This window comes from Panthera onca, chromosome X (genome assembly GCF_046562875.1).
Source record: "Panthera onca isolate mPanOnc1 chromosome X, mPanOnc1 haplotype 2, whole genome shotgun sequence".
Taxonomy (NCBI): Eukaryota; Metazoa; Chordata; class Mammalia; order Carnivora; family Felidae; genus Panthera; species Panthera onca.
Window position 1 is genome coordinate 80,882,471 of NC_138357.1, and position 21,567 is coordinate 80,904,037.

Consider the following 21,567-nt stretch of genomic DNA (forward strand, 5'->3'; position numbering starts at 1 on the left):
CTATGTCTTTTGATGGGGGCATTTAGTCTATTTACATTCAGAGTGATTGTTGAAAGATATGAATTTAATGCCATTGTGTTATCTGTAGATTTCATGGTTTTGGTGATGTTCTCTAGTCCTTTGTAGTTTCTTCTGCTTTCCACTCAGAGTCCCCGTCAGGATCTCTTGCATATCTGGTTTATTGGTCATGAACTCCTTCAGTTTTTGTTTGTTGGGAAAGTCTTTATCTCTCCTTCTATTCTGAATGACAGCCTTGTTGGATAAAGGATTCTTGACTGCATATTTTCTTAGTCAGCACATTGAATATTTCTTTCCACTCACTTCTGGCCTGCCAAGTTTCTGGGGACAGATCTGATACTAACCTTGTGTGTCTACCCTTGTAGGTTAAGGACCTTTTGTCTCTAGGTGTTTTCAGAAATCTCTCTTTACCTTTGTATTTTGCCAGTTTATGATATCTCATGGTGTTGACCTGTTTTTGTTGATTTTAAAGAAGGTTCTCTGTGACTCTTGAACTTTGATTCCTGTTTCTTTCTACAGATTAGGGATGTTCTCAGGTATAATTTGTTCAAATAAACCTTCTGCCCCTTTCTCTCACTTTTCTTTTTTTGCACTCCTATGATAGAGACATTGTTTTTTTCATGGAATCACTTATTTCTCTAATTCTCCCTTTGATCTAGTAATTTCTTTTCCTTTTTTTTAACTTCATTATTTTCCATAATTTTATCTTCTATTTCACCTATTCTCTTCTCTGCTTATTTTATCCTTGCCATCACTGCATCTAGTTTATTTTGCATCTCAGTTATAGCATTTTTAAAATTCATACTGACTAATTCTTAGGTCTTTGATCTCTGCAGCAAGAGTTTTTCTGGTGTCTTTTATACTTTTCTCAAGCCAAGTTATTAGTCTCAGGACTCTTATTCTACATTCTTTTTCAGATATATTGTTTACAACTGTTTTTGATCAATTCTTGGACTGTGATTTCTTCCTGAATTTTCTTTTGGGGAGAATTCCTCCATCTTGTCATTTGGCTACATTTCTTGCTTGTTTTGCTTGTTTTGAAAGTTTGTTATGTGTCCTGCACCTGAGAGTGGTAGTATATTACAAAGGTGTCACACACTGTCCAAGGCTTAGCACTCCAGGAAGTGTTTTTGGTGTATGTTGTGTGCACTCTGTTGTTGTGTTTTGGCTGCTATATCCCACTGGTCAGTATTCTGCGAGTTCCTCCTTACTCTTGCTTGTAGTAGTGGTGTTTGGACCTTCAACCATGTGTGCTTTTATTTCTTTGTTGAAATAACCTGGGGGGGGAGAAAGTGGTGAGGGGGAAGCCTGATCCCATAAAAAGAGGAAAATAAAATGAGAGAAAAGAAAACCAAAGCATCAAAAAAACTATGAGGCTAAATCCAGAGAAAGAGAAAGGAAAATGAAGAAGAGGAAGAAATAGGAAAGGTGAAAAAATAATAGGAAAAAAATCTATCTATATGTCTATCTATCTATCTATCTATATTGTCCAAGAACAAATCAGAAACCATAGGCTTAATTCCAAAAGAGAAAAGAAGAGGGAGAAGTGAAAAATCAAATCAAATAATAAAATAAGAAACAGTTGCTTGTTGGTGCCTAGGATCTGTGGCTATGCTGGTCTGTGTGAAATGCCGGCTGTGTTGGGTCCATCAGGCTTGCTCCAGTAAATAAGCAGTTGACAGGCACAGAGGGGCGGGATTTGATTTATTTGATTGTATCTTGTCTTCACTGGGGGCCACTGTGCTGTTCTGCTCTCTAATGTCCAGCATGTTGGTTTTTGGGGGGAAATGGCGACACCCCAATTTTCCTCTCCAGACCCAATATCTCAACCCAAGCTGTTCAGGCAGCCCTCACAGAATAGTGGGAACTATCATTCTGCCCTGCTCCACAGTTCTCCTGTGCCTTCTAGGAGCTTAGCTGGGATTCAAAGGACCCAGCTCTATGCAGCTCCTCTTCCCTGTTCCAAAGTAGAGTCACTCCACCCAAAAGGCTTTTGGCTTTCACCTGCAGGGTCATTTTTCATTGAGGAGGCAATAAACTATCTTTCCAAATTACTCCAGGAAAGGGACTGTTGTTTCTCAGTGCACTCCTCAGATTGCTACACCACACTATGCACACCAGGGTCATCTCCCTCTTTCCCAGAAGTGCAAGCCATGGCTCCCAGCTTCACTTCGGAGAAAGTCATGCGCTTTCCCAAACCTCCAAGTTTCAGCTCCTAAGGCTGTTTGCAAAAGAGAAACTGGCACTGTTGGTATTTCTTGTTCTCCAGTCTGTGGTCCAGAGAGGTTTCCCTCTTATACTAACTCTATGGTGCACACCCACCACCCATCTCTCATTCTCTCCTTTTTGTCTCTCCACAGAATGGGTTCCCTCCCTTCCATGGCTATGTTGCTTTATCTCCCCAATTCACATACATGCACCTTGATCCTACCCAGCTGTCTCCCTCCAACTGTGGAGATCCTTCTGCAACTCTGCAGATTAATTTCCTCTATGTTCCAAGTGATCTGTCCTCAATACAGCTGTGTTTGAAGGATGAGGAAAATCCCAGTCCCCCTACTTCTCTGCCATCTTCTCTTTATTGCTACTTTTTAAGATTTTAATTCCTATGTGTCTTGGTGTGAACATCCTTGGGTTGAATTTTTAAGGATATCTCTGTACCTCCTGGGTCTGTATATCTGTTTTATTCTTCAGATGAGGGAAGTTTTCTTTTATTATTTCTTCAAATAAATTTTCATCCCCTTTTTCTCTTTCTCCTTTTTCTGGGATCCCTATAATGCAAATGTTATTATGCTTGATGGAATCACTGAGTTCCCTAATTCTATTCTTCTGCTGCATATTTTTTCTCTCATTTTTCAGTTTGGTTATTTTCTCTTACACTGTCTTCCAGGTAACTAGATCATTCCTTGCTTCCTTTAGACTGCCATTTGTTCCATTAAGTGTATTTTCATTTTATTTATTATGTTCCTATCTCTGATTGGTCCTTTTATTAATATCTTTGCTAAGGGTCTCACTGATGTTCTCAACTCTTATCAAGTCCAATGAGTATCTTTACAATTATAACTTTATATTCTCTATCAGGCATATTACTTATATCCATTTCCCTTAGGTCGCTTTCTATGATTTTTCTCCCTTCTTTTATTTGGGATATATTCCTCTGTATTCTCATTTTGTCTAATTCTCTGTTTCTATGTTTTGAGAAATCCAGATACATCTCCTGGTTTTGAGGATAATGGCCTTATGAAGAAGAGATTCTGGAGTTACCTGCAGTGCAGCTTCCCCTGTTCCCCAGGACTTGGAGCTTCAGAGTGTCTTTTATGTGTGTTGCTTATGTCCTGGCCACTTTTTCCTTTAGTTCAGTTGTCTGCTGGATCCCGCTTTGCCTGTTGTGGGCAGTGTTTGGTCCCAGTCAGGGTGGGGTGTGTTTTATCAGGTTGCACGTTGGTCTGCTTAGTAAATGAGACCTGCTACTGCCAGCACCAAAGCCGAGGACCCACAAAACATGAAGGTTGAAGATGTGGTGTTGGTAGGGTTTGTTCCAGTCTTCTGCAGAGGGAAGCCCATATTGTGGGGACTGAGGCAAGTGTGACTGTGAAGGCAGATTTGCTGAAGTATGTGAGAATGAAGCTTGTTTAAGCAAGTTAGCTAGTGAATGTGGGTGCTTCGCTACTTCCTGCAGCTGACTGTGTGTTTATGCTGGAGTGTTGTGGTGGGAAATGGAGACTTTAAACTTCTTTCTTTCTGGAATAGTCTCCCTATACTCCCAACTTCTCCAGGACTTACTCTGTGATGAATAAATAACTCTCCTTTTTGTATGCCCCAGACTTTTTTTTTTTCAAAGTGCTTCTCTGCTATATCTCCGGGAGCTGTTTGCCATGCTGTCACTTTAAGGGCATGGACTCAGCTTCCTAACACCCTCAAGGCTCTCCCAGAACTGAGAACACAATTTTTGAAATTACAGACTTTTTAAAGACCCACTGGTTGTAGGAACTCAAGAAATTCAGCTCCTCTGTTTCAAAGCCAAATATTACTGGGTTTCATCTTCTTCATTTACGCTTCCCACTGTGACAGTCTGTTTCATGCCCTTCTCTGTAGCACTGGCTCCCTCCTTACCAGAAAGGGCCATGGCCTATTTCCCTTCCAAAGGTCATTTCTGTCCATCCTCCATTCTCTGATGCAACTTCTTCTCTATCTTTCATTGTAAAGTTTGTTCTACCAGTCTTTGGCTCATTTTTTTGGGTTATCTGTACTGATGTATTTTCTAGTTTTATCCCTCGGACCAGGCAAGCTTAGTGTTCTCCTACTCTGCTTTCTTCACAGCCTCTGGCAAAAATAATCATATTTCTGACTTTGTTGTTTACCAGCTATATTATTTTGAGTGACATATTTAACTTATCTGAGAATCTGTTTTCACACATTTAATTGAATCTATTGCACTTGAGTAATGAAATCTATTGCACTGAGTTGTTGTAGATATTGAATGAGATATTGTATATACAATTACATACATAGGTATTTTCCATAGTAATAGTATATTATTATTATTACCATTATTTTTTAAGTTTATTTATTTATTTTGAGAGAGACAGAGACAGCACGAGTGAAGGAGGGGCAGAGAGAGAGGGAGACAGAGAATCCCAAGAAGGCTCCACATTGTCATCGTGGAGCCCTATGCAGGGCTTGAACACATAAAACCGTGAGATCATGACTTAAGCTGAAACCAAGAGTTGGATGCTTAACTGACTGAGCCACCCAGGTGTCCCTATATTATTATTATTATTATTACCATTATTATATCAAACAATTTTGAAACAATGTTCTTAGGGAAAATATTAACTACTGTATTCACCAAATGTTTTGTGCTTTAATTGTATATATAGGTATCCTAAATCTGTTTGGCTATGTTGGGATCTTGTTCAGGAAAGGCTTGGGAATGCAATACAAATACCTATACCTGCAGTATCTTGTGGGAAAAGAAACGATAAAGACCAGAAGTCTATCATACTAGATCATAATTCAGGTTGCAACAGGTTTGGATACCACAAAAGGATGATAGATTCAACATTTACACAAAGGAATTCTTTATCTGAGTTTTCTTGCTATGTTCTGTTCATTTGGGATGGGCTGTTCAGTGAACTCTTTTGATGATAATTTACTCAAGACCATTGAGTAGTATATCCTTTTCAGGAAAGCCTCACCAAACTTCAAGATGTGATTCTTTCCATGTGAATTACATGAATTTGTTATGTCTGAATGTGACTGAAGCTGCCCACTGTGATCACTGACATAATCTTGGGCAAGAGACTCTCAGAGTCACAATAAATCCTCATTTCTGTACTATCACCATGTTCTCAACCTTTATGGTACCCAAATTAGACCACTTCATGATAAACTGATAGTGATTAAATGAAATAGCTTTTTCAGTTCTTATACACAGTCTTATTTTTTCCCCAGATCTACACGAGGGAGATTTGAGGGATATCTGCTATATTGAGAAGCAAAGGTCTTCTTTAAAGACAGTTATAGGGTCAAGTCTGTTGTAACCTTCAAGTATGCTGTGTCCGTCTTCATCTCTTGGATTTTTTTTTTTTTTGTCTCCTAGGAGAAGGTTTCTTCCAGATTCTCATACTCAACTGTTTGTCAGTTCTGTTCCAAAAATATATTTCTGCTGGATCATATACAACCAGTTTACTAGTAATTTCCAGAAATGTTTGAAATCTTAATCATGTACACATTTTGAGTTATTTAATAACTCAAATCCCTAACCCACATACAAAAAAAAATTACTTATATTTAATCTGAGAATCCAGGTCTAGACTCAAACTTCACAGGGAAAATTAATGGAGGGGAGAATGTTGGGGTCAAGGTATTTTATAGTTTTCTTTCCTCTACTCTTATTTTTTTAAATTAACTTTCATATTTGACATTATTCATTCTGTCCATCAACCACGTGGTCAGTATTAAACTCTCACTGCAATACGCGATAGTACTTCTCTTTCTCTCACATTTTACCTTACATAAATTCTTTCCAGCCTGTTTTTATCCTTGAATCCATGATTTTCCATGCAGGTATATAAATTGTTGATCTGACTTTTTAAAAACATTTTTAATTTGCCAAACTAATGCCATGCGTTTTATTTGCATCATCCCATTCAATTATTGTCATGACCCACTGATGCAAACATCATTACTACTTTTTACAAAACAAGAAACAAGTCTTAGATTAATATTAACATTTCACTTAAATTACATAGCTAGTGAGTGTTAAAACTGGCATTAAAATCCAGGCAGATCCACCATGCTTGCAGTGATTATCCACCAGTGGTGATACTATTCTCCAAGGGGACAGTTGGAAATGGGGACTGTTAAAAATAATGACATACATAGAAGATGGCAAAGTAGACTTTATTCAAGGGAGACCGTGGCAATAGAAGTAGGCACCACTACAATATGGTCTTGCAGCTGGGGACAGAGATTGGACTCAACTTTTTTTTTTTTTAATTTTTTTTTAACGTTTATTTATTTCGGAGAGAGAGAGAGACAGAGCATGAACGGGGGAGGGTCAGAGAGAGAGGGAGACACAGAATCTGAAACAGGCTCCAGGCTCTGAGCTGTCAGCACAGAGCCCAACGCGGGGCTCGAACTCACGGACCGCGAGATCATGACCTGAGCCGAAGTCAGCCACTTAACTGACTGAGCCACCCAGGCGCCCCTGGACTCAACTTTTAATACAGCATAAACAACTGGGAATTTATAGCCAAGAAGCAGGATGGGGTGTGTGGATTAAAACTTACTAAGAGGAAACATCAAGGGTAAGGAAGGCTCTTGGCTAAACTGAATTAATAGGATTCTTGCTGAATGCAGGCCAAGGTGATCAGATATCACCTGGGTGGGGTGAAGAATGATGAAATCAACAAGATATTGAGAGTGATCAGATATCAAGTGTGGAGGTTATAGTTAAACGAATTAATCAGGGCTATTGCTAAAATTGGACAATGCATAGATGGACACGGAGGTCCATAAATAAGAGCCAGTTGAAAAATACTTCAAGGGAGCCTAAATAGGTTTGATCAATTATAGAATGTTTGTCAATTCTCCTTTATTCAAGAAAAGAAGATACATTTGTATTTTAATTAAACAATATAAGTCATTTTTCTCATTTAGCCAGCTTTTGTTCATTAAGGATCAGCTGAACCATCTTTTGATAATAGAGGACATTTGCTGAATGGCAAGAGCAGTCAGAAATGTAATTAAAGGAGATTCTATAAAAAACTTTTATTTTATAAAATAAAAACAAAAAGTAATAGTTGTAATTCAAGTTCTGACTTCAGAGAATAGCCAGTTGAGAAGATTTTTAGATGTTGTACTAGAAGCATCTTTAGAAGACGGAGTAGGGATAGCAGTGGCAATCTGATGAATTTCTTCTATTGCAGCTTGAATGTCTTTGAGGATGGAATCATGTGCTCCAGTGAACTTTCCTTGAGTGGCCCATAGAGCAGAAGGCACAAAGGTTGGTCATATGATTTGTTGTGGTGATAACTTTGAAGATTATATCAAGTTTTCCAATTTAAGCTTCCAAGATTTGGAAAAGGCCATTTTTAGTATTCAATGATGCTAAGTCAAACGTGGTGGTGGGAATTGGAAATACTAGCTAGAATATTTGCAGCCAGATAGAATTGGGTAAAGTAGAATAGAGAACCCACAAGGGTGCCATAGTTTTCTATTGAAATGTACAAAATTCTTTCTATACTTGTCATTTTTAAATTATTTTTTACAAAATTAGTCTTGTCTCATTAGATTTGGCCAGATTATTTACATAAATGCAGCAAAAATGACATTGATCACGCAGGCCTTTTTGACTTTGCTTTGTTGGAACTTTGTTTTATTTTATTCATTTTATTTTTATTTTAAGTATAATTAACATACAGTGATATTAGTTTCAGGAGTACAACATAATACTTCAGCAATTTTATACATAATTCATTGTGATGATAAGTGTATTTACCATCTGTCACCAAACAAGGTTATTACAATCTTTTTGTCTGTATTCTTTATGCTATACATTTCATTTCTGTAACTTATTTAATTTATAATGAAAAATTGGTACTACTTAATGATTATTATTCATTTCTTTCATCTCCCCCCACCCCATCCACTTCCCCTCTGGCTGTATTGCCAGAATCTGTATTGATTCCTCTCTGTATTTAAGAGTTAGTTTTTTGTTCCTCATCTTTTACTTTCTTTTTTTCTGTTTCATAAATTTCATATGAATTAAGTAATATGGTATTTGTCTTTCTTAGTCTGAATTATTTCATGTAGAATTATACCCTCTAGATCCATTAATGTTGTTGCAAATGTCAAGATATCATTTTTATGACTAATATTCCACTGTGTGTGTTATATACATATATACCATATCTTTATCCATCCATCTACTCTTTGTTTTTTTCTCCATATTTTGGCTATTATAAATAATGCTTCAATAAACATAGGAGTGCATATAAGCTTTCAAATTAGTGTTTCTGTTTTCTTTGAATAAATAACCAATAGTGTATTTACTGGATCATATAATACTTCTTTTTTTTTTTTTTTTTTTTTTTTTTTTTTTTTTAAGAAACCTGTATACTGTTTTCCACAGTGGTTACATCAAGTTACATGCCCACCAACAGTTCATGAAGGTTCCCTTTCACTCCACATTCTCATCAACACTTGCTATTGATTGTCTTTTAGACTTTAGCCATTCTGACTGCTGTAATATTTCATTGTGGTTTGGATTTGCATTTCCCTGAATATTTGTGATTTGAGGCATCTTTTCATATGTTTGTTGGCCATCAGTATCTCTTTAAAAAAAATTTTTTTATGTTTGTTTATTTTTGAGAGACAGAGACAGCACAAGTGAGGGAGGGGCAGAAAGAGAATGAGACACAGAATGTGTCTATTTTTGTGCCAGTACCACACTGTTTTAATTACTCTAGCTTTGTAGTATGTCTTGAAAACTGGAATTTTAACACCTCCATGTTTGTTTTTCTAAAATATTTTTGGCTATCCAGGCTCTTTTGTACTTCCAAACTTTACGATTACTTTTTCTAATTATATAAAAAAAAAGTGTTGGTATTTTGATATAAATGGCATTCGATGTACAGATTGCTTTGGGTAGTGTGGACACTTTAACAACATAGGTTATCTTAATTCATTATCATGGAATATTTTTGCATTTGTTTCTGTTGTCTTCAGTTTCTTTCATCAATGTGTTATAATTTTTAGAATACAGTTCTTTCACCTCATAGGTTAAGTTTGTTCTAACATATTTTATTGATTTAGGTGCAACTGTATATGAGATTGTTTTCTTTCTTTTTATATTAACTCATAAATGGTGTATAGAAATGCAACATGTTTATGTATATTGATTATGTATACTGCGCCTTTTCTGAATTCATTTATAATTAAGGCTTTCTATATATACTACAATGTCATCTATAACTAGTGACAGATTTATATTTTCCTTACTAATTTGTAAGCCTTTTAGTTTATTCCCTTTTTTCTCTGTTGTTGTGGATAAGACTTCTAGTACTATGTTGAATAAAAGTGGTAGACTAAATGAAGAGGACTATGGCAGCATAGTAGGAGTACTCTAAGCTCCTCTCATCCTACCAACACATCTAGATAACTATCAAAATATCTTAAATACTCCAGAAATAGATTTTAAGACTTGCAGAACAAACTATACAACTAAAGGGAAGAAAACGCCACATCAAAGAAGGAATGAAGTGTGGAGATGGGGTTAAGGAGAAAAATGGTTCACAGGTGTTTTGTAGGTGAGAGGGGGCATGGTCCTGGAGAAGGGAAAGAGAGAGGACCACATAGGGGAGTGAATTATGATAACATTTCCCCAAAGCCAACGGCTTTGAAAACAAGAGGGCCTGAATTTTGTGGGTTCTTGCAACCAGTGGGGCTTAAAGCCTTGGGTTTTAAAGGTCAGTGGAGTTGGCAGTGATAGAGCCCAGAGGGCACTGTGTTGCTTCTGGAGAGAAGACAAACAACCTGGGAGCAGACAGCATGGAAACAGCAATCAGAAGAAACCCTGGAGTACACATTTGGGAGATTATTCAAGTTTCTTGGAGGGAGTAGCTGAGAGCCAGCATTTACGAAGACAACTTTGTAAACAATGGAGATGTCTGGTGCTATTTTCCTCCCCCATCTCTAAACATAAAGACAGAGCCATCTGAGATAAGCAGCTCAGTGCCCACACTGGCTGTCTAAGTTGTTTACACCAAGACCCAGACCTCTGTGTTCTGGTGGGACTGCTTTTCTCAGCCACAGCGTGGCAGGCCCCTCCCTCAGAAGACCAGTACAAATCCCTGTCCACACCATAATTCCTGATCAGAGAGTTCAGGGCCTCAGTTCTGCTGGAAGTGGTGTCAGATCTCATTTCAGAAGCAAACCAGACCACACAATTAAAAATCACCACATTCAAACCAGAGACCACAAAATGCCCACAGGAGGAAAGGGGAGCCTGTGCAGACAACTGGTCTGAAAGACAGAGCAGCCAGACACAAGAGCAGAGTGTATGCATCAGAGCCCAAAGACACTCCTTGAAGTGCCAGACACTAGGCACTACATGACCTCTTCTTCACAAGGCCTATTCCTTTCAGGAGTAGGAGACACAACTGGGTTTTATAACACAGAATAAAATACAAGGACATATAAAATGCAGAGATGGAGGAATTTATCTCTAATGTAAGAACAAGATAGGACGATGGCCAGCGATTTAAGTGAAAAAGATATAAATTACACAACTGATGGATAATTTAAAACAACAATCATAAGGATACTCACTGAGCTTGAGAAAAGAATAGAAGACATTGGTGAGACCCTTATATCAGAGATAAAAAGTTTAAAAAAGATTCAATCAGAGATGAAGAATGCAATAAATAAGATTGGACACAGACTTGATGCAATGAAAAGCAAGATAAAAGAAGCAGAATGAATTAGTGAACTAGAGTACAAAATAATTGGTATGAAATGTAGCTGAAAAAAAGGAAGAGAAAATAATTATGCAACACAAGAATAGACTTGGGAACACAGTGACTCCATCAAACATAATAAAATTTGTATTACAGGAATTCCAAGAGAAGAAAGGAGAGAAAAGTGGACAGAAAATTTATTTAAGGAAATAATGGCTAAAAACTTTCTTAATATGGGAAAGGAAAGAGACATCCAGATCTAGGATGCACAGAGTACTCCCATCAAATCAACAAAAACAGGCCAACACAAAGATATATTGTAAATAAATTTGTAAATTACAGTCATAACGAAAAAAAATCTTAAAATCAGCAAGATGAGGGGCACCTGGGTGGCTCAGTTGGTTAAGCGTCCGACTTCAGTTCAGGTCATTATCTTGCAGTTTGTAAGTTTGAGCCCCACGTCAGGCTCTGTGCTGACAGCTTGGAGCCAAGAGCCTGCTTCTGATTCTGTGTCTCCTTCTCTCTCTGCCCCTCCCCCACTTGTGCTCTGTCTCTATCAAAAATAAATAAATGTATAAATTTTTTTTAACAAAAATCAGCAAGATTAAAGGAGTCCTTAACTTAAAAGGGAAGACCCATAAGGCTAGCTGGAGATTTCTAAACAGAAATTTGGCAAACCAAAAATGAGTGGGATGATATATTCAGGTGCTGAATGGGAAAAATCTGCAGCCAGCATGCTGTATCCAGTAAAGTTATGTCAAAATACCAGAGATAAAGTGTTTCTCAGGCAAACAAAAATTAAAGGAACTCCTGACTGCTAAACCAACCCTAGAAGAAATATCAAAGGGGATTCGTTGAGTGCACAAGAGAGACTGTTATGCCCAGAATTCGTGATCCCCTAAGACCACTAGGGAGCCGAGTCCAATGCAAAAGCAAAGAGCCTTTATTCGAGCTAGCTCGAGCTCAATCCCCTACCTGCACCGACGCAGCGGTGAGATACCAGGGAGAGAGAGCGAGTTTCAAAAGGACAAAGGTTTTATTGGGGCCTAGGGGCAGTTGGTGAGGTAATGGCTATGGCCTCAGCCGATTGGCTGGGGAAGGGTCCTGGGGAAGGGTCCGAGTCCTGTTAGGCAGGTGAGGGGGGGGGTTACTCAAGGGGAGGAGGTGTGGTCAAGGTGAAGGACACAGAACAAGATGGAGTCGGCCGGCGTAGGCCCGCCCTTTCATTCCCCCCTTGTCATGTACCTTAGGGACCCAATCATGGGACCGGCTGCATTTATGGTGACAAGGGGAACAGAGTTTGGAGGTTTACGCAAAGTTCTGGGAACCAAGTGTCCCTGGGGTGGCTCTGGGACGTCTGATTAAGTATTGACCCCGAGCTGGTGTCTATGATCTGCCAGGTGATGTTTTGGGGGGCGTGGGGACTCCCGGCAGCATGAGCAACGACAAGCAGAGTTAACAGAGTTACCAATATTAGGTAGGTCGAATGCGCTGTAGCTTGAGCTTGAGCAGGTTGTGTTGGTCCCGACTGATGGCCCATCGCGTGCCAACGTCCTTCCGGATCAAGGAGGGGTCCGCTGGCTGAGCGTGGGTGTGATGGACCCAGGTCGCGATGCCGTCTACCTTGAGAGCGGTGGGGGTTGTCAACACCACGATGTAGGGTCCCTTCCAGCGCGGCTCGAGAGTCTCTCGGTGGTGCCTCTTGACGTAGACCCAGTCTCCCGGCCTGTACTGATGAGGTGTCGGGATCGGGCCAGCCTCATAGATGGCACGGAGGCGCGGCCAAATGTCCTCGTGCGCCCTCTGGAGCCCGCTCAAGGAAAGGAAAAGTTCTTGATCTTTAAATTCAGCAATAAATTCAGCTTGAAGGCTGGGAATAACAGGGGGTGACCTGCCAAACATGATCTCATAGGGAGTAAAACCCAGAGTGTAAGGAGTGTTTCTAACCCGGTAAAGGGCGTACGGTAGGAGAGTCACCCAGTCCCCGCCAGTCTCCATGGTTAATTTGGTAAGGGTCTCTTTTAGGGTTCTATTCATTCTTTCTACCTGTCCTGAGCTCTGGGGCCTATAAGCACAATGTAATTTCCAGTTTGCTCCCACCTCCTTGGCTACTGCCTGTGTTACCTGCGAGATAAAAGCTGGTCCATTGTCTGATCCTACCATGGCAGGAAAACCATACCTGGGTAAGATGTCTTCTAGTAGCTTCTTAGCCACCGTCTGAGCCGTTTCATGCTTGGTTGGGTATGCCTCCACCCAGCCAGAGAAGGTGTCTGTAAATACCAGGTCCTCGTGTAGTGCCTCGTCGAAGATCGTGGGTGAATTTTTGAATCCCTGAGGTAGCCGTGTCCAGGTGAGTTGCCCACTGTAGCCCTCCTCCAGATCATGCCACTCAAAGGCGAACAAGGGTTGGCTCTGGGGTGCCAACGGCAGACTGAAGAAGGCGTCCTTTAAATCTAGTACAGTATACCAGACCCTGGAGGGCGCCAAGGAGCTCAAGAGAGTATATGGGTTGGGAACAGTTGGGTGTATGTCTGCGACCCTCTTATTTACTTCCAGGAGGTCTTGTACCGGTCGGTAGTCATTTGTGTGAGGCTTTTTGACCGGCAGTAAGGGGGTGTTCCAGGCAGACTGGCAAGGAACTAGTACCCCTAGGCTTCATAGTCTCCGGATGTGTGGCTGGATCCCCTTCCGGGCCTCCTGAGACATGGGGTATTGTTTGATCCTTACCGGACTCTCTCCTGGCTTGAGCTCTACCAGGACTAGGGTCCTATGAGTGACTAGTCCCATCCCCCTTGTCTCTGCCCAAACCGAGGGGAATTCTTGTAGCCATCTGTCTATATTATCCTCTCTCGGGAGCGCCTCCTGGTGGAGGAGGTATTCATCCTCCAGTTTCATGGTCAGGACCTGGATGGGGTGGTCCTTGCCATCGGTGACCTGAGGCCCCCCTTGTCTGAAAGTTATCTGAGCTCCAATCTTGGTCAGTAAGTCCCATCCTAACAGCGGGTAGGGGCATTCTGGTATTACCATAAAGGAGTGGGATACCCGGCCCATTCCCAAATCTACTGTTCTTCGGGTAGTCCATGAATACTGGCTCATACCAGTTGCCCCTTGTACCCAGGACTTCTTGCTGGCTAGTTTTCCTTGTGGGGTGCGGAGGACCGAATGTTGTGCTCCGGTGTCGACAAGGAAGTCTATAGGGGTCCCCTCCACTTTAAGAGTTACCCTGGGTTCGGGGAGAGGGTCCGAACCCCGACTCCCCTAATCACTTAGTTCATTTAGCTCTAGGACTTTTACTCGATCAGTCTTGCTTCCCTTCCCGCCGGCCCTTTTTGGACAATCTCGGGCCCAATGCCCTATCTCCTTGCAGTATGCACACTGATCTTTCTGCAGCCTCTGCTTCCCCCCCTTGGTGGTTCCTTTACCTTTCCTTGCATCGTCTGCCAGCTGCCGGAGACGGCAGTCTTGTTCTTCAGGGGAGTCAGCAGTGGTAGCTAGTAGTATTCTGGCCAGGTCTCGAGTCTGCTTACTGCTGGCAGCCGCCATGGCGCGAGCCCGCTTGTCCTCAGGAGGCTCCCGGTTATTATATACCTTTTCGGCTACCACCAGTAAGTCCTGCAGACTTTTTTCTCCTAGTCTATCTATTTTCTGTAATTTTCTCCTAATGTCTTTGGCCGATTGGTTTACAAAGGCCATGATAACAGCTGCCTTGCTTTCCGGAGCCTCTGGATCCATGGGGGTATAGGTATGGAATGCCTCCATGATCTGCTCTAAAAAGGGAGCCGGAGATTCATCTTTTCCCTGTTGTACATTTCCTACCTTGGCCAAATTGGTTGGCTTTCTAGCAGCCATTCGGAGACCCCCCATTAGAGTCTGGCGGTAGACCCAGAGCCTCTCCTTACCTTCTGCCGTGTTGAAATCCCACTGGGGCCGAGTTAAGGGGAAGGAGGTATCTATCTGAGCCTGGTTGGTGGTGGGATTCCCGTCTGCGCCCGGAACTAGTTTTCGGGCCCCACTGAGGATTCTTTCTCTTTCTTCAGTCATGGACAGGACCTGCAAAAGCTGCTGGCAATCATCCCACATGGGCTGATGGGTAAAAAGAACAGAGTCTAATAAATCAATAAGCCCTGCTGGTTTCTCAGAAAACTTAGGATTCTGAGCTTTCCAATTGTAGAGGTCACTAGTGGCGAAAGGCCAATAGTGATGGGGCTGATTCCCCTCCGTGTCTGGGGGTCCAGTGGCTCGCAGGGGCAGAATAGTGGAGTCAGCAGCAGAGGCGGATTGCTCCCTCTGAGCCCTTTGTCTGGTAAAGGGCGGGCTTGCCCCTGGAGCGTTTCCGCCTCCAGCTCTCGGAACAGCGTCTGCCTCCCCCAGAGGGGGAGGATGGTGTTCTTCCGGTATCCTAGAGGGGTTATACGGGGGAGGAAAAATTAATTCTTCTTCAGTACCCCCCTGTAGGACAGGGTAGAGGGGTGCTGAAGGCTGGGTAAGACTTTTCCTCTTCTCTGTCTCCTGCAAAGCAAGAATGGGTTTTGGCTCTGGAGGGAGCAGGGTTAGGAAGGGCTTAAGCCAAGAGGGTGGGTCTTCTACAAGGTCCTGCCAAGTGATAATGTAAGGGAGCTGATCAAGATGGCCCGTCTTAGGCTGAGAGATGATACTCCTGACTGGGTGGATGGTAGGGAGGTCAAAGGTCCCCTCTGGTGGCCATCCGACATTGAAAGTTGGCCACTCGCTAGAACAAAAAAACTGCAACCGACCCTTTCGGACTTCCACACTGAGGTTGTTAGCTCTTCCCGTCACATCCTTAAAGTGATCAATCATAATACTTAGAGGAGTAGTCTGAGTCTGTCCCATAACGTCCGTCCAGTAAGTCCACAGAACAAAACAGAGAAGCACAAAAACAGACAAACAGAGGGCCCCTAGAAAGTCTTCCAACTCCATGGAAGCAAAACTGAAAGCTAGCTTAGACATTTGAGGGGATTCCACGTCCCTCCAAAACTGATGAGGGGATTCCACGTCCCTCCAAAACCGATGAGGGGATTCCACGTCCCTCCAAAGACGACAGCCTCATGCCGACCAGCGGGAGCGACCCGCCTCGTCTCAGACCTTTGAGGGGATTCCATGTCCCTCCAGAAGGGAGAATCGGAACGTCTTCTGAAACTCCCGGCCCGTGGTCCTCCAGTGCGTCCACTTAGACCGCGTCAGGCACTACCAGAATTCCAGAAATGAGCTCACACAGAAAAGACAGAACAAACAGACAGACACTAACCGTGGCCAGTCAGGCTCTCCAGGTCGGGGGTCCCTCGGGGGTCTTGGGGATCCCGGACGAGCCCCCAAATGTTATGCCCAGAATTCGTGATCCCCTAAGACCACTAGGGAGCTGAATCCGATGCAAAAGCAAAGAGCCTTTATTCGAGCTAGCTCGAGCTCAGTCCCCTACCTGCACCGATGCAGCGGTGAGATACCAGGGAGAGAGAGCGAGTTTCAAAAGGACAAAGGTTTTATTGGGGCCTAGGGGCAGTTGGTGAGGTAATGGCTATAGCCTCAGCCGATTGGCTGGGGAAGGGTCCTGGGGAAGGGTCCGAGTCCTGTTAGGCAGGTGAGGGGGGGGTTACTCAAGGGGAGGAGGTGTGGTCAAGGTGAAGGACACAGAACAAGATGGAGTCGGCCGGCGTAGGCCTGCCCTTTCAAGACCAAAAGTCACAAAGATAAGAAAGGATCAGAGAAATCACCAAAAGAATGATAAAACTAGTAATGAAATGACACTAAATACATATTTGTCAATAATTACTTTGAATGCAAATAGAGTAAACATTCCAATCAAAAGACATAATATGTCAGAATGGATAAAAAACAAGACCCCCCTACATGCTGCATACAAGAGACTCATTTTAGACCTAAAACACACACAGATTATAAGTGATGAGATGGGAATGGAGTTAAAATGGTGGAGGAGTAGGAGTAGGATGACTCTAAGCATATCTTGTCCCTTGAACACAGCTACATAGTTATCAAATCATTCTGAAAAGCAAAGAAATCAATCAGAGGTCTCAATTAACAAAATCTGCAAGACTACATGTAGAAAAGGGACCACCATTTGGAAGGTAGGAGGTGTGGAGAATTTACCAGAAGAGATACTGCTCTGGGTCTGGCCTGGGGGGAGGGAGCTGGTTCAAGAAGACAAAGTAGTATAAACTTTTAACAGTCCCCTACTGTGGGGAAGTGCCTGGCTTAAAGCTGCTTAAGTGGTGAAGTGGGGTACAATTCCAGGAGTGACAGCATGGTCTGAGGATCCCTTGGGTCACAAGAAAGAGGAGTTGTGCCAATGTACTGTGCTGTTTCCAGGCACAGGAGAGGGGACTCGCTCCAGCTAAGGCTGCAAGCAGGGGTGCCTGCTTTCTTCTCTGTTTTCAAATAAATTCTGAACAACTGCTTTTTCACATGGGCAGACAAAAGGTAGGCGAGACCCTGTCCCAGAAAGAAGCAGGAGGCCCCCCATGGAAACCTCTAAAATTTGGAGTTTTGAAACTCAGTCACGTACCTGAAATAAAAAAGCTTGGACACAGGCTGGGTGAACTCAGGGTTTTGATGGAAACCAGGGAAACAAGAAGGGTGATTAATTGCTCTTCTGTGAGGTGTACCTGAAGAGTGGGGGAGGCATGAACATTCAACTCCACTGCTATCAAGCAGGGCATGGCCATCTTCACTCCACCCTTCAGAGTTGAAAGCCTTCAGGGAGCAAAACAGCACCACCTGGTGAAGGCCTGAGCCATTTACACCAAGTCCTGCCCCCAGGCACCCCAGAGGTTCATTTCCACTGACAAAAGTTAGCCTGGGAATCAGCACAGCAGGCTCCTCCCTCCAGAAAAACAAACACAAACAACTCCTTTGTGCCAAGTCTACTATCATAGTACTGCAAAGTTCCAGCTCTAGGGGAAATAGGATCTAAATTCCATTTTACTTTTATTCCTTTTTTTATTATTACATTTTTTCATTTATTTTATTTTTTAATTCTTGTAATTACCTTTAACTCTTATTTTTTAATGTTTCTATATACATTTTTGTATATATATCTATTTGATTTGATTTGATAATTTTATTTTAGTTTAGAATCTGGATTCTTTTTTTATTTTTTAAAACATTTTTAACATTTATTTATTAACAAGAGACAGAGAGAAACAGAGCATGAGCAGGAGAGGGGCAGAGAGAGGGGAAGACAGAATACAAAGCAGGCTCCAGGCTCTAAGCTGTCAGCACAGAGCCCGACATGGGGCTTGAACCCACAAACTGCAAGATCATGGCCTGAGCCAAAGTCGGATGCTTAACCAACTGAGCCACCCAGGCACCCCTAGAATCTAGATTCTTTTAACAAACAGACCAAAACAATCCCAGGAATTAGTTTTGCTTTTTGTTTTGTCTTGCTTTTTTTTTTTTATTTCTTTGTGTGTGTTTCTTTTCTTTCTCTTTTCTTTTCTTTTATTCTCTTCTCTTCTCTATTCTTTTCTTTATTTGCTTTTTCTTTTTCTGGACAAAGTGAAAGATGGAGAAACCCACCCCAAAACAAAGAAAGGCAGTAGAACTCATGGTCAGGGATTTAATCAACACTGATATAAGTAAGATGTCTAAAGTAGAATTTAAGACCATGATTATAAGAATACTAGTTGGAGCTGAAAAAAGCATAGAATAGCAGACGCCAGAGAATCCCTATTTGCAGAGATAAAAGAACTAAAATCTAGTAAGACTATAATTAAAAATGCTATAATTGAGATGCCGTCCCAAATGGATGTCATGACTGTGAGGATGGATGAAGCAGAACAGCAAATCAGTGATATAGAAGATAAAATTATGGAAAATAATAAAGATGAAAGAAGAGGGATACAAAGGCCAAAGATACAAGACTTAGAGAACTCAGGGACTTATTAAAGAGGAATAACATTTGTATCATAGAGATACCAGAAGATGAATGAGGTGAAAAGGAGGTAGAAGGTTTATATGAGCAAATTATAGCTGAAAACTTCTGTAATCGGGGAAAGGACACAGACATCAAAATCCAAGAAGTAAAGAGAACTCCCATTAGATTAATCAAAAACCGACCATCACCAAGGCATATCATAGTCAAATACACACAAAAAAATACAAAAACCTGGAAGTCATACCATTTACCTTTTCTGACCACAACACTATGAAACTAGAAAATCAACTAAAGAAAAATTTCAAAAGACCAAAAATACATGGAGGCTAAACAACATGGTACTTAAACAACCAGGAAGTCAAAGATGAAAACCAATTACATGGAAACAAATGAAAATGAAAGCACAATAATCCAAATAATATTAAATAATAATAATCCAAATAATCCATTGCAATTGACAAGTTTTCATTCTTATGCAATAAATGGGGTCATGAGAGAAGTTTATACCAATACAGACTTGTCTCTAGCAGCAAGAAAAATCTCATATAAACAACTTAACCTTACACCTAGAGAAGCTATGAAAAGAACAACAAAGCCTAAACATAGCAGAAGGGAAATAATAATTATTAGAGAAGAAATAAATGATATAGAAACTAAAAACAACAATAACAACAATAGAAAAGATCAATGAAATCAGGAGCTCACTCTTTGAAAAAATTAATAAAATTGATAAACTCCTAACCAGGCCTACGAAAAATAAAAGAGAAAGAACCCAAAGAAATAAAATCACAAATGAGAAGATAGAAACAACCAACATCACAGACATACAAACAATTATAAGAGAATATTATGAAAAACTATATACCAACAAATTGGACTACTGATGGAAATGTGATTTTACTTGTTTCTCAAGGAAGACCTGTATTGCAATAAATATCCATCGTAGAACTGCTTTTGCTGAATCAAAATATTGAAATATTGTGTTTTTGTTCCTATTTGACTCCATTTTTTGCTTTTCCCTTTGATTTCTTGATGGATCCATTCATTGTTTAGTAACATGTTATTTAGTCTCCATGTGTTTGTGTTCTTTTCAGATTTTTCTTGTAATTGATTTCTAGTTTTATATCATTGTGGTTGGAAAACATACATGATATAATTTCAAACTTCTTCAATTTATTGAAACTCATTTTGTGGCCTAACATATGATCTATTCTGGAGAGTGTTCCATGGACACTTGATAAGGATGTGCATTTTGCTGTTTAAGGATGGAATGCTCTGTATATATCTGTAATGTCCATCTGGTCACATGTGTCACTTAAAGACTTTTTCTTCACTTTTTGCTTTTCTCTCTGGATGATCTATCCATGAGATGCAAGTTGGGCATTAGTTTTATCTATTATTGTATTACCATTAATTTTACTCTTTTTGTCTGTTAATAGTTGCTTTATGTATTTAGATGATTCCATGCTGGGTACATATTTATAGTTGTTATATTCTACAGTTGCATTAATTCTCTTTATCATAATGTAGTGCCCTTCTTTGTCTCTTGCTACAATCTTTGTTCTGAAGTTTATTTTTTCAAATACAAGTATTGCTACCCCAGGGTTCTTTTCACTTCCCTTTGTATTGTAAATATTTTTCCATCTCTTTACTTTCAATAGGCATTTATCTGTTGATAAATGACTCCGAAATAAGTCTTCTTTTTTTCCCCCAAGTTTTTATCTAAATTCCAGTTAGTTAGCATACAGTGTAATATTAATTTCAGGTGTATAATTTAGTGATTCATCACTTACATACAACACCCCATTACAAAGTGCTCTCCTTAATACAGACCACCTATTTAACCCATATCCCCACCCATCTCCCCACTGGTAACCATCAGTTTGTTCTCTATAGTCTGTATCTTGGTTTGCCTCTGTTTTTCACCAAGTTCCTTTGTTTTGTTTCTTAAATTCTACATATGAGTGAAATCATATGGTATTTGTATTTTTCTGACTGACTTATTTGGCTTAGCATGCTTCTTGCTCCATCCATGTCATTGCAATTGACAAGATTTCATTCTTATTTATGGATAAGTAATATTCCATTGCATATTTATACCACATTGAAGTGAGATTTCTAAAGGCAGTATATAGATGTGTTTTGCTTTTTTATTCATTCAGTCATGCTATGTCTTTTGATTGGAGTATTTAGTCCACTTACACATAAAGTAATTTTGAATGGTGTGCACTTATTGCTATTTTTATTGGTTTTACATCTGTTTTTATATTTGTTTTCTGTTTCTTCATCTCTTGCACTATTCTCTTGTGATTATGTGACTTTCTTTATTCTTATGCTTGGATTTCTTTCCCTTTTTTTGTGTGTACCTATTACAAGGTTTTGATTTGTGGTTACCATTGGTTAATATATAACATCTGTGTATTGCTGTCCATATTAAGTGTTGCCTAAATTTGAATGCATTCTAAAACCACCAAATTCTTGCTCCCTCCCCCACCCCACATTTTATGCATATCATTTCATATTTTATATCCTTTCATTTTGTGAATACCTTGAATGACTTTTATAGATATAATTAATTTTAAATTTTAAAGTTGTGTGCTTTAAAATCATACTGGTTTTGCAAGTGATTAATCTACTGCTTTTATTATATGTTGCATTTACTGGTGATTTTCTTCCTTT

At 40.5% G+C, this 21,567-nt stretch overlaps 1 protein-coding gene across 1 annotated transcript; it reads right to left on the reverse strand.

Moving 5' to 3' along the window:
* Window positions 1-11,904: 11,904 nt before the first annotated feature.
* LOC145713786 (uncharacterized) lies at window positions 11,905-17,677 on the reverse strand. Its single transcript, XM_081792617.1, has 3 exons — window positions 17,518-17,677; window positions 13,159-13,627; window positions 11,905-12,792 (listed from the first exon to the last, which is right to left on the reverse strand). The coding sequence occupies exons 1-3, from the start codon at window positions 17,675-17,677 to the stop codon at window positions 12,453-12,455; spliced, it is 969 nt and encodes a 322-aa protein (XP_081648743.1). The 3' UTR covers window positions 11,905-12,452.
* Window positions 17,678-21,567: the final 3,890 nt, after the last annotated feature.

What these genes read in the sequence shown, in the direction of transcription:
- LOC145713786 (XM_081792617.1), bottom strand. Translation starts at nt 17,677, where the DNA reads ATGGCCATGCCCTGCTTGATAGCAGTGGAGTTGAATGTTCATGCCTCC. An exon ending in TCCAAGCTTTTTTATTTCAG is followed by an intron (nt 13,628 to 17,517) that starts GTACGTGACTGA and finishes TATGAAGCCTAG; the next exon opens with GGGTACTAGTTCCTTGCCAG. An exon ending in CTAGAAGACATCTTACCCAG is followed by an intron (nt 12,793 to 13,158) that starts GTATGGTTTTCC and finishes CCTTTCCTTGAG; the next exon opens with CGGGCTCCAGAGGGCGCACG.